This window comes from Festucalex cinctus, chromosome 4 (genome assembly GCF_051991245.1).
Source record: "Festucalex cinctus isolate MCC-2025b chromosome 4, RoL_Fcin_1.0, whole genome shotgun sequence".
Lineage (NCBI taxonomy): Eukaryota > Metazoa > Chordata > Actinopteri > Syngnathiformes > Syngnathidae > Festucalex > Festucalex cinctus.
In genome coordinates, this window is record NC_135414.1 from 6,151,072 (window position 1) to 6,164,078 (window position 13,007).

Consider the following 13,007-nt stretch of genomic DNA (forward strand, 5'->3'; position numbering starts at 1 on the left):
TTAAACGGGAGTGGCAATAAACCTCTTATTTGATCAATTGTTTGCTATCTGCCAAACTTGTTGCTTGTTGTTTCAATTAGACACGGCTTGCATCTGACTAAATGAAGCTTTTGCCCTCACTTCAACATAGTTCCCTGGCACCAGGATGTTCATAAGATGGCACCAAGGACCAATCAGTTACAGGATGATGAAAGTAAAGACAAGAATCTTTCATGCAGATGTCCACAGCAGTAAAGGGGTCAACAGTGCAACCGTTTGCCAAGAACAGACAATTTTTGTCAGTCAACAATGAGTTGAGGCAGGCTCAGAATAGACAAGTGTTATTCGGTTACAACTTGCAACACATGACCTGTAAAAGATATCAACAAGAGAGCATGTAAACAAGATACAAACATTGGACAAAGTTCAACTTGTAGGCAGGCAAGTGTTTAACTGCAATCAACACTAAGTAATTTCCCTGAATACATATTTTATGTATTATATGTGTCAATTTATTGTATTTACAATAAAGTACCGGTAATATTTCTTCTGGCTAACAAATAACATCCCATGGAGGACTTTATTTGTATTTTATTTTTCAAAAGACTATTTTATTGTGTGACTAACAAGTTTTTATTAAATTAATACATTAATTTAACATTATTTTATTTATTTATTTATTTTCAAATGACTATTTTATTGTGTGACTAACAAGACAAGTTTTTGGTTTTGAAGGACTTTTTGAAGGTCTTTTTTGTGAACACAACTCAAAGTTAATGCATTGCCATTCAGTAATTGTAATAAACATTGAATATAAAAAAAGGTTTAACCACCCCCTATTGAAATGTCAGGTTTTTGTAATACATAATAATGAGACAAAGATAAATCCTTTCAAAACTTTTTTTTCAACATTAATCTGACTAATAACTTCTAAAATTCACTTTATTTGTTTAACATTTCAAGAAGGGAAGTCAAAATAAATGACAAATGTTTTTTTTTATCAAGTTGGCAGACAGTGCGCCAGTGTATACGGCGACTCTCCTCTTGATTCGGCTTTATTTCCTGATAACGGTGCTTGGTACTGTTCTGAGTGAGTCATTACTCGTCTACGGACGTGACTCCTTGTTGGACCTTTACCACAACGGCGGCATTTCGGGTGTGTTCGAGCATGGTTGGGAGAAACCGTTGCCCCCGCTCTTGGCGGACATTCCGGCTGAGCTCTTCCGCGTTCGCGCGCTTCCTTTTCGGCGGCGCCGGCGCCGGGGAAAACGCGGTGGCCAGCTGTTGAAGCTAAAGCGGGTGCTGGAACAAGCATCGTCGTCTGCTCTGTCCCGAACGCCTGGATGTACTCCGTTGTGGCGTATCCCGGACTCTGCTGGTTCCCGACTGCTAACGATCGTCGGCTCGCCTGGACACCCTCGGCCTTACCGCCCTCCGCGCCTTGGACGCGGTGCCGACCTCCAGCTTCTTAAATCTCAAATTCTGGAGAAAGTGGTACACCTGCAACTAAGCACCTTCTTGGAGGAAAACAACATCTTGGAGGTTTTCCAGTCAGGCTTTAAGAGAATGCATAGCACAGAGTCAGCCCTGTTACGAGTTTTTAATGACATCCTCCTGGCAAATGACACTGGAGACTATGTATGTCTCATACTGTTAGATCTGACTGCAGCTTTTGATACCGTGGACCACAGTATTCTGTTGGCTCGTTTACAGCACCTGGTGGGCATTGGCGGCAGTGCTCTTGAGTGGTTTCGATCCTACTTGGCAGACAGAACATTCTGTGTTCGCCTTGAGTGCTCCGAGTCCCGCACCGCCCCACTGTCATATGGTGTTCCGCAAGGATCTGTGTTAGGCCCCATTCTATTTTCATTGTATCTACTGCCCTTGGGCTCCATCCTTAGAAAACATGGAATTTCTTTTCATTGCTATGCGGATGACAGTCAGATCTATGTCCCGCTCAGTAAAAAGGACGCTTTCTCATTGAGCCCTCTTTTGTCCTGTCTGGAAGAAATCAAAGCCTGGATGGCTTTAAATTTCTTGAACTTCAGTGAGAAGAAAACAGAAGTTATGGTCTTTGGTCCCAGCGGCTCTTCTCATCCTGCCTAAAATCCTGGGTCCTCTGGCACAGTATTTGAAGCCAACAGCCTCAAACCTGGGTGTCAAGATGGACAGTGACTTTAAACTGGACCAGCAAATTGCCGCTGTTGTCAAATCCAGCTTTTTTCATTTTAGACAGCTGGCTAAGGTCAAAAATCTCCTATCTCAGCAGCACTTAGAAATGTTAATGCATGCTTTTGTTACATCTCGGCTGGATTATTGTAATGCACTTTATTTTGGGTTCAGCCAGTCCTCCCTGCAGCGCCTCCAGCTTGTCCAAAATGCTGCTGCTCGTCTCCTTACTGGTGCCCGGAAGAGGGAACACATAACCCCTATCCTGGCCTCTCTTCACTGGCTGCCCGTGAAATTTATAATCCATTTTAAGATTCTTCTATTTGTTATCAAATCTCTCAATGGTCTTGCCCCACCTTATCTCGCCGAGCTCTTGCACCCCTACACACCTGCCCGGTGCCTCAGATCAGCAGACCAGACTCAATTGGAGGTACCGAGGGCTAAGCGGAAGCTTAGAGGCGATCGAGCCTTTGCTGTTGCTGGTCCCTCCCTTTGGAACGACCTACCAATAAATATTAGGCAGTCCCCCTCGTTATCCTCTTTTAAAAGACGTCTTAAAACACATCTGTATTCTTTGGCTTTTGGCGCAACATGAGACTTGTTCTTGGTGTTTTGTGGTGTGGATGAGTTTGATGTTTAGTCTAGTCTACTTATTTATGTATTTATTTATCTCTTTATTCACTACTTATTATTTGTTCACTGATGTATAATGTATTAACTGATGTTTATATACAGCACTTTGTATACAGCAACACCTGTTCTTAAAGCGCTTTATAAATAAAGTTGAGTTGAGTTGAGCTGGAAAAGTGTGCACACACTAATGTGGCTGTGTTCAAAGTAAACCAATTACATTCATTCAAACTCATGTTAATGCTTTGACCGCCAAAAACGTTTAATAACGATTAGTAAAATCACGATGTATGCCGCCATAAACGTTAATGACGTCATCTACGTTTTTTTGTTTTGATTTTTTAATCAATGTGAAGTGCAACGTCTAAGTGCAGTGCTACCTGGTCAAGAGGTTGTGGAATCAAAAACACCCACCATCTATGGCCAGCAGATGGCAGCATTGTATCTCTTTTCAATGGGCTACCGGTGTATGAAATTACAATGAAACGTGACGGAATCTGATGAAATCTGACGAAACAGAACGTTTTCAAAGATGACGTGAATGATCAAAGCCTTTTTCACATTGAAGCATATTAAAGCACAGAGTGTCACTAAACAAAAAATATTAGTGTCAAAGTAACTACTATAGTGAAAATGTATCTTTTCTCCTTTCGCACAATGTCACTCAAATTACCTATTTTCAAATGCTGATTACAAGGGGTGTTAAAAAAAAATCGATTCGGCAATATATCGCGATCCTACAGCACGCAATTCTTGAATCGATTCAATAGGCAGCCGAATCGATTTTTTAACATCCATTTTTGATGGAAAATATTCAACAAAATGTCTAACTTTTACACCTTAAGCATGGAAGAATGTTGTATTAATGGAACATTAAGCCTTAATATTTTATTTCAATGCTGTTCAAACATGAAAAATGTTACAACCTGTTTGTTAAATACAGTGGCTCACAGTTCTAAGACTGAAGTTTCAGATCAATAAATACTACATTTCCATACAAATCTTACAGTGTACATGTATAAGTTTACTGAATGGTATTTTCCAAATGTGAGTAAAAAAAAAAAAAAAAAAAATCGCAACAATCAACTCGTAAATTCATATCGGGATTAATCGGTATCGAATCGAATCGTGACCTATGAATCGTGATACGGATCGAATCGTCAGGTACTAGGCAATTCACACCCCTAGTGATTACTCAAGAATGGAATAAGGTAGAAACATACTTTTTTTTTTCTAATGAAAGAATGGAATGTGATTTTCATTTGGTACCCATGTGTATGTAGTAAAAGCACACAGTTTCTGTTTGCCTTGAAAGATGAGTTAAAATGCTCGAAATCGCCTGGCACTGTTATTTATTTTATTTATTTATTTTGATGTGTGGCCGTAAAAGAGTTAAATGGGAGTCGGCACACACCGGCCACCATTTCAAGTGATCCTAATTAACTGCAAATAAATGTCAGCTGTTCGAGTAGGCTTTTCTTGAGTTTGGACCTGGGGCATTTGACAAGTGGATGTGAACAGTTCTAAATATTAGACCGTGTTAGCATAAAACATTCAGGATTTTGCTAGAAAGCTCAAAAGATGCCATGAAAGCCTACTAGAACATCTGCAAATTATCTGAGGTTAAAACAGAGACACTTTAAAATGTGTCACATGCGTGTTGACTCCGTCTTGAGTTTGTAATAGATTGGTAAGGTCTGAGGTGTTTCAAGAGGGTGTGCACATTTCTGCAACATTAGCTCAGTTATTTTTAATTCACCTTTCAAAAATCTGAAAAAAAAAAAAGTTTTTAAATGTTTCATCTTCTAATTTTCATGGTTCACGAACACCTGTTATTTCAACAGGGACTTGTTATACTCACTTTGCATACGTGTCACAACCATGCCGCGTCTAACTATACAACATTCGCCATCATTTTGTCTGCCTTTTTTTTTGTACACAAGCCCATATTGGTGTCATACAGCGAGCGAGGAAGGAAACATTGCGAGGGCGGAAGTAGAACGTTTACAACACGTCCCTGGCACTAACGAGCACAAGCTTTCACTCATGCTCACTTTATTGTGCCGCATGAAACAGTCTGTGACTGCATTCATCCACTTCAGCCACAGCGTGACGGGTGTCTGTAATGCTTAACTTTTACAATTCATTTACTTGTCAGTCCTGCCGCTTGATTCATGCAAGCGGATGCCTTTGAGGTATTTTTTAGCTGTTTGTCATTTTAAAGGTTAAAAAGACCTGGCGTTGTCAATGTAAAAATCACAAAACTGGCATAACAATGTGCAATTGAGGTGTTTCCTCGTAAAGGTTGCAAAACTACATTCTATTGACACTTGGGGGGAGCTCTTGACTTCTGTAATGTAAATGTCAACTGAATTGTGTTGTTACAGCTGCTTCTAGTTCTACAAGATCTCATTGTCGCTCTATATTGAGAAGATGTTGCAAACATTAATTTTGCCCCGGGCAAGCAGTGTACTGAAAAGAGGAAGGATGTAAATCAGAGTGAAAACTAATTACGAAGCATGTGCCGAACATGATCCCGGCAGACATAAACGCTGTTAAATAACAGCAGAGGACTATTATAACATTTAATGGGCCTTAACTTTCTTTTGAATGACTGGGGGAAATTCCATAAATATTGTGGTAGCAGCTGAGTGGTTATGGACACAGGAGGTGATCATGTCCAAGAGTAAATCACATGGGCTGTTGGACAAGGTTTGGATTCCAGCACTTATGCTGTGGAATGAATCTAAAAGAGGCCAGTGGAAGTTTTTGCAGTAAACACAGAATAAGCGCTTGACTAAGCGATAGGTTGCTCAAGATATGACGCCTTATCTTGCACGACATGTGAATCATTCCAGACAGAAAATGTGGAGGAGATGACTGACTCATACTGCAGACTTACAATAAATAAAACATTTTGTTTGAGGCCTTATCAAAAATTCAAACAGGGGTTTGGGGTGGAAATCGGCAGGCTGCAAGGTTTACCTAGCCTCCTAGAACAGCTGAACTTTATTTGTTGCAAATGGTGGCAGGTGTGTGCTGACTCCCATTTAACACGAACTTGAAAGTGATTTAACAAAATGTATTAGTTTACTAATTGTCAGGAAATCTCAAAAGATTTCTAGAACATCTGAACTTAATTTGCTGTTTTGTCTGCCATCATTCTAGGTAAAAGTTCACTCCACCAATGAGGTGACAAAATAAAACTGTCTCGTTCTAAAAGACTTATCTGCAATCATCGCGTCATGTATGAAAGCGCAACATGATCTGTGGTTTCTGCGTGGGAGTTTCATGAGCACTGTAGCTGGATTTTTGTCCTGTCGTCTCTAGAAAACATTAACAAACGGACTTGTCACTCAGCAGGCTTCTTTGGGTTAGCTGACAAGCCTGACATAGTAGCATGTCAACACCACAGTCACACCTTTCTTTGGAGACTAGTGTGCATATGACACCACCATCAAGAGGTGCTGCTGTGCAGGTGGAGTAAAAACTGTTCACATACTGAGCACAAGTCATTTATTTGTAAAGGAAAATATCACATATTCAGCTAATCAATGTACTTGTACTGTCCTTTTCTAGTGACACAAAACTAAGTCAAACCGTATCAGGATCTATTCCATATCCTTTCCATCTTACCATGAAGGTTCATGTTCAGTTGTAAAACAACGGTGTCGTGTGTTTTTCCCACTACTTAATGACATTTCTGCATGCTAATAGGAAACCATTTGCATACTAGTAGGACAACTACGTGTTATCAGTGGAGCATTAATTTTCCACAAGTTGACAACAGTTCACTACTAGTAGTGATGGCTAGATGTTAAAGTAGAATTTGATTTCACTTGTCAAGTACTGTAATGCAGTTGAATTATTATGTCAAAGTTGTTCTACTAGTAAGGACTACTAGTACCTGGACGCCTTATAATATGGATATCAATTGATAAATGCTCGTGCGGCTTAGTTGATTAAAATCAAAATGATTTAAAAAAAAAAAAAAAAAAAAAAAAAAAAAAAAGACACCTGAGACCTTGTCCTTCTAGTTTTCAATGAAGTTGGAGAAGTGTTTTGTGGTACACAAACACATCATCAGAAAAAAATGATATTTTCTTCTCTTTTTTTTGTCAGGGTCCATGCCTGACCCACCCACAGACCTACAACGCCAAAAAAACACACACAAAAACCCCTCTTACCTCACAATGAATGCCGTGGAGATGCTTTCGTTCAAGATGAAGTCTTGAGTAAAGTTCAACAGAAAAGAGGTGCCTCACCCTGGGCGGATCCACTGACGTGAACACAATCCACACTCACATGTCTCGGAGTAAAAAAGCAACTTCCCTCGTGGGTGTTTGGTGCTGGACGTCAGCCGGTGTTTGAGGGCGGCGCTCGGACGTAGACACATCCCACAGCTGCCGCCTCTGGCTCGGTTAGCTCAGCTGTCTCTCCACAGGAGACCGGGTCCTCTTTCAAAATGAATTAGAATTTTTCAACGCCAAAGTAGAACGACTAGAAGAGCTCAAACTGAATCTGAGCAGCTGGTTGGTCTTTGTATGCATCATCTAACTACAAGAGTAGAGAGAGTATACGAATTCGTACACCTGACCGGTCTTTGAACGCATCCTCAAATTGTTCGAAACAGAGCAGCCGGGGCGATTATGATGTGTAAATGACTTTAGTGCGACATATGGCGCTAGCTCGCTTTTATGAAGACTTTCGATGATACGTGACACATTCCAAGTGTGTCAGCAAAAGAGTAGCCCGGCCGGCGGCAGAAGCTCGCGGAAGCCCGCAGCTCAGTCACGCGTGGACACAAAATAAATGCGACGTCTCACCATCGAGCGGCAGCGGCAAGGGTGTGAGAAAGGAGAGCCAATGGTAGTTTTTAGTTGTTTAAAATAGCACCACCTGGTGGAAACTATCAGCATCACAGGAACCATTTCTACTTTATTTGGTGGAGTGGGTGGAGAGGAATTTAAGAGACTATAATATATTTTAGGAAAACATACAGTGTACTTTTGTATGATACAGAAAATATGTAATTAAATATAATTGTAAACTACTACTACTACTACTACTTTACTTGCTGTCCCCATTTTTATTAGGTAAAGGCATTAAAATGTAAACACTATAGTATTACATTATTTAAAAATGTTGGGGAAAGCTGGAGGCAACTATTTATACTGCATTTAGTATATGCCTAATGGAGTGTTGGATGATAAAAAAAAAATAATAATAAAAAAATGAAAAAAAATAATACTGTGAGCTAATGTTTGGGTAGATTGAGTTCCAATGAAAACTGCATCTGCCATTGTTGTGCGTTCTATGTTAGCGGGTACCTTATATTGTCTACATTCTACAAGCTTAGAAAACAAGTCATCGAGCAGGAAGTTCAAAGGCACCATGCAGCATTTCAATGCAGTGTCATGTGACGCAGTAGAGGCTCAGAGCATCAAGCCCTGCCCTCCTCCTCTTCCTAGTGTAGCAGCCTCATAGCAGTGATGAAGATGCTGCTGAGTGCAAACATGCAAGCCATCCTTCTACTTTTAACACTATTGGCACCCTGCGATGGCATCCTGCCCGAGTTGGTGCACCCAAGAATTCACCTCATCCTGGGCAATTCTTTGCAGGAGGAGGAGCGTGCGGCGGTGCAAGTGGAGCAATTGGCCGAGGACGAGCAGCTAAAGCCTGAACATCAAGTAACATGACACAGCATTATTGTTCTTGTGGATTTAAACTAGTTAATGCATGGCAGGGTGTGTTTTGTGTGTAATAAAGATATGATGTCACGTTGCCTCTGCGATGTCTACTTCTATACAGGAGACAACCATTGCTACAATTGTGCAGTCAACTGAGGTGGACAACCATATTGACACGGTGAGTCCATAATTATCTAATGTAGGGATGGTCAAACTTGGTTCTCCAAATCCTGCAGGTTTTGGATGTTTCCCTTCTCCAACACACCTGAATCATATGATCATGAGCAGTAAGCTCTGATAATGATCCTGGAATCAGCTGTTTTGGAGAAGAAAAAGCTCTAAAACCTGCAGGACTCCGGCCCTCGAGGACCAGAATTGCCCACACCTGATCTAATGAGAACCAATACAATGAGGTTATCCTTGCACTGCACTCTATCAACATGTAAAGACTCAATATGATGCAGTAACAAACAAATTACCGCCACATTGTATTGTTACTAATATTTTTTTTTTCAGGCCTTGTGTGATTTTACGACTCTTTCAGATGGTTACATACACTGCAATTTTATTTCCTTTTTATTTTTATTTTTTTATTTATTTTTTTTATGCTTCGTTTATGCTTGAAGATTTAAGCTAACATTGGTACAGCAGCATAAAATATCAATTTGTTTGTTTTTTAACAATTAAAGTTTAGAACTGATTTATCATATTAAAATACATTTGAAAAGGGGTGTGTAGACTTTTTATATACTTTCAGTACAATCTTTTTTTTCTTATATTGCTAATAATGTAGCACGGTATTTTTACAGCCAGTAACGCCACTTCATGAAATCAAAATTGTTTGCTACGTTTGCGATACTGGATTGCAGCATCCATTACGTGCCTCTTTGGAAAACAGAATATTACATGAAATTGTTTACTTGTCCAAAAATGAATTGATAAATGATGTAATTTAGTTGAAAACAGAGAAGACAAAATAAATAAATAAATAAATAGAAGCGCTTTACTAGTACTCGTAGGTACTATGAATACAAACTATTAGAGTACAACAACGAAAATTTGTAGTTTGTGATTATATTACATTTTGGTCCATAAAAATCATGTATTGTTCAATACATCTGATACTTCAAAGCATGATAACAAATCCATTCTAGCTCTCTTTGCATTTCGGTTAACTATTGACAGGTTAATGTATAATGTTATTTCATACACAGGTCTAGTTAACATAGGTTTGTTGGTCAGGGGATCTTAAATGTGGGGGGGTGGGGGGAATCAGTTGCACAATGACTTAATCATTCTAAGATGCATGACAAGCTCTTTTTTTGTGGACGACTTCTCTGATGTGAATGTACCTGTTTTAGGGCTGCGTTACTGCTAAGGATTGTGGGAAGGAGAGGTACTGTCTGCACGAGAACCAAAATTCCAGATGCCAACCTTGCAAAGGCACCGACGTGGTGAGTGAAGAGTGAAGTGGGACGGACAATTTTGGCCGATTTGTGGGGGCTTTGTCAAGAATGGGGGAAAAAAAAAAAAAAAAAAAGTATTTTCAGTAACTCAATTCTCTTGCTATTAGTGGTTACTTGTGTTATAAAATGTACCTACTTCTCAAAACCAATCTGTGACGAAAAATAACAATTATGAACAGCAAACGAAGCACACAGATATGAAATACTGTCTTGATGGAGAGGACAAGGTCACCCTGACGCATTCGACCGTTATGTCAGTGATGGTTGTAATTTGCTTGAAACAGTTGAAGTAGCACATGAACGTTTTCATTGCTTGTGTGTGTCCTTGCAGTCCTGCGCAGAGGATGAGGAGTGCTGCGGTGTGCACTTGTGTGTTTGGGGGCAGTGCACTCCGAATGCTACCAAAGGACAAGCTGGCAGCACGTGTCAGCATCAGGCACAGTGCAGCCCGGACCTTTGCTGTGCCTTTCACGCAGGTGGTGCTCTCTCCGGAGCCACTGCGCCAAACTAATGAGGGCTCATAATTCACAATCACACACTACTGAAATGCTAACAGACTACTAAAATGTTTTGCTCATACCACTGAAATGCTGTCTCACACAACTGCTCCATACGCACTATTGAAACACTGACAATAAAACAGACACTACTGAAACACTCTCATACACGACTGAAATGCTATGGGCTATTTTTTTCTCTAACACACTATTGAAATGCTCTCAATCCATATGTACTACTGAAACACTGACACTACTAAAACAATTACTACTAAAACAACAGAAATCTACTCACACTGAAATCTTACTGAAATGCACTAATAAAATTAAAATATCCATTTCATTAGCGTGTGATAATCTTTCAGCAGTGTGCATGAGAGCATTTCGGTATTGTGTAAAAGTGTTTCAGGAGGTTCTATGAGAGCATTTCAGTAGTGTGTATGAGTTTCAGTAGCGTGCATAAATCATTTTAGTGGTGTGAATGAGATTATGTAGGGTGCATGATTGTTTCAGTAGTGTGAGGTTCAGTAGTGTGTAAGAGACCATTTCAAGAGTGTTTCAGTAGTGTGTAAAAAAAATAACATTCAGTAGTGAGTTGCTCAGAACACTTTTCAACATTTCAGTAGTATCTGAAAGTGATTAAGGAGGTGCTATGAGAGCATTTCAGTTGTGTGTGTTTCTGTAGTGTGCAAAAATCATTTCAGTGTTGTGAATAAGAGCATTTAAGTATTAAGTGTATTGTGTCGTGTCCAGCCCTCCTCTTCCCAGTCTGCTCTGCTAAGCCAATTGAACGCGAGCGCTGTATTCCTACCCCCAACCACCTGATAGAAGATTATACACCCAGAAAACATTGTCCTTGTGCTGGGGATCTCCACTGCCAGCATCTGGGGTGAGCATATTGCATTATATATTCTGATTATTAGTTTTGTTGTTTTTTTAAGTGTTCTCAATTCACTACTCAGTCTATTAATGCATTTTATTTTACCCGACCCAAATTATTCAGAGAAATAGAAAAATAGAAATAGAAAAATATTGTTCTGGTGCCATCTTGTGGCATCTATAGGCCACAGCAGGGAGAATTGATTTGAATAATAGTACATTCACAATTCGCCAGCATTTTAGAACATGGGGGAAGCTGTACACACACACACACACACACACACAAAAATAACTTAAACATTCAATTTCTACACAGAAACGCCACAGATGAGATTCAAACCCAGAACCCCAGAATTGTGAGGCAGATGTTCTAACCACTACACTACATAACGTCCCTCTTTAATTTTTACCAGTAAATTTTGGGCTCACAAGGGCTGCAAAGGCGTGACAAAAGCACAAGAACTTTCCAGTGAATTGAATTTTGGAAATATTCCAAATTGGAATCGTTCCATGGGAATTAACTGGGAATTTGTCTTTTTCCCCTCTGTCAGACGAGGATCCATGTGCCTTAGAGCGGTCGACTCAAGCGAAGAGGATCTGACAGACAGCCTGTACTCCGCCATAGACTACATCCTCTAAAATGCTTTATTCACATAATGTTGGACCCTCAGGAATTGCGCTCACTTCCTGTTTGTAAACATCACAAAGCTACACAAGATTGAATGATGAGATTGAATGTAAGGGAAAACAAAATGCATGGTTTAGATTTGCTTACCAGAAGCTGACAAGCCCGTCAACTGCATGATTGCTCACCGGCCCGGAGGCTAAAAGTCATCACTTTGCAGTCACCGTTTCCATGAAATACTCGTAGCCTTGCTTGAACTATGCACTTAAGCTTTATAACTATTAAGAGCAATAAAATTGTGCTGCACACCGTTTGGGAATCCAGTCACTTTCCACTGACATTTAATGAAAACAGTATACTGTACACCCCAGGAAAGTAGGTACTATATATACTCCAATGGATTTGTGCTTGTATCCCACCAGAACACAATGATTTGAACATTTTGTACATGCAACTAGCCACTTCCTCAATACGCCACAGGTGTCTCAACTCAAAAGCCCAGTAGCCGTTTTCATAGTCACGTGGGCCATCTTGAGGAACATATTCATAACTATGTGTTTGACACCCCTGCAGCAGCTGGTCACAGACAAGGTAACCAAAAAAAGTGCCAAATTTTTTCATGTTCTGTGTAAACTAAGGTAGAAATGTTTGGAGTTCTGCTCTGGAATAAATTACCTTAGTTAATAATTTAAATGGGATAAAATTGCATATTGCTTTATGGAATAACGCAGTTGCTAGTTTGTGTCTGACTGCAAGGTTTTTATAAATGGGACAGGCTCTCAATGGGATTTTGGTAAAGGTTTATATAGGATTGCATGAGCTTTCAAAATAGTGTAAATTGTCAATTTTAATTGTGGTGAGCTCTCAATGAAGGTCTTAATTTAAGATTCCTGGAAGGTGATGTTTTCAGACTAACAGGCAGTTTTCCCAAATTATAAGCAAACAAATACCAATGAGACTTCACATTTCGCTCACTCATACACAGGGAGGTCAGGAAACATTTTGGTTGTTAAAGGTCATGCGACGATGTGAATTTGCAGTTTGTCAGCGATTCACAGCAAAACCAGTGGCC

The 13,007-nt window shown here is 39.9% G+C and overlaps 2 protein-coding genes across 6 annotated transcripts in view; one reads left to right on the plus strand and one right to left on the minus strand.

The window, feature by feature from the left end:
• Positions 1-7,601, minus strand: part of mical2a (microtubule associated monooxygenase, calponin and LIM domain containing 2a) — a 52,503-nt gene extending 44,902 nt beyond the window's left edge. The window contains exon 1 of one of the 4 annotated variants that reach the window (XM_077518464.1): positions 6,966-7,601. The gene's annotated coding sequence lies outside the window, so the exon portion shown is untranslated. The remainder of the gene's footprint in view (positions 1-6,965) is intronic. The other 3 variants (XM_077518460.1, XM_077518462.1, XM_077518463.1) reach the window with 3 other exon arrangements.
• Positions 7,392-12,246, plus strand: dkk3a (dickkopf WNT signaling pathway inhibitor 3a). 2 transcript variants are annotated; one of them, XM_077518466.1, is made up of 7 exons: positions 7,392-7,647; positions 8,400-8,468; positions 8,590-8,646; positions 9,830-9,922; positions 10,266-10,410; positions 11,185-11,320; positions 11,862-12,246. In XM_077518466.1, the coding sequence occupies exons 1-7, from the start codon at positions 7,591-7,593 to the stop codon at positions 11,947-11,949; spliced, it is 645 nt and encodes a 214-aa protein (XP_077374592.1). In that variant the 5' UTR covers positions 7,392-7,590; the 3' UTR covers positions 11,950-12,246. The 2 variants fall into 2 exon arrangements, with proteins under 2 accessions (XP_077374592.1, XP_077374591.1); XM_077518465.1 differs by lacking the exon at positions 7,392-7,647 and having other exon boundaries at positions 7,661-8,468.
• Positions 12,247-13,007: the final 761 nt, after the last annotated feature.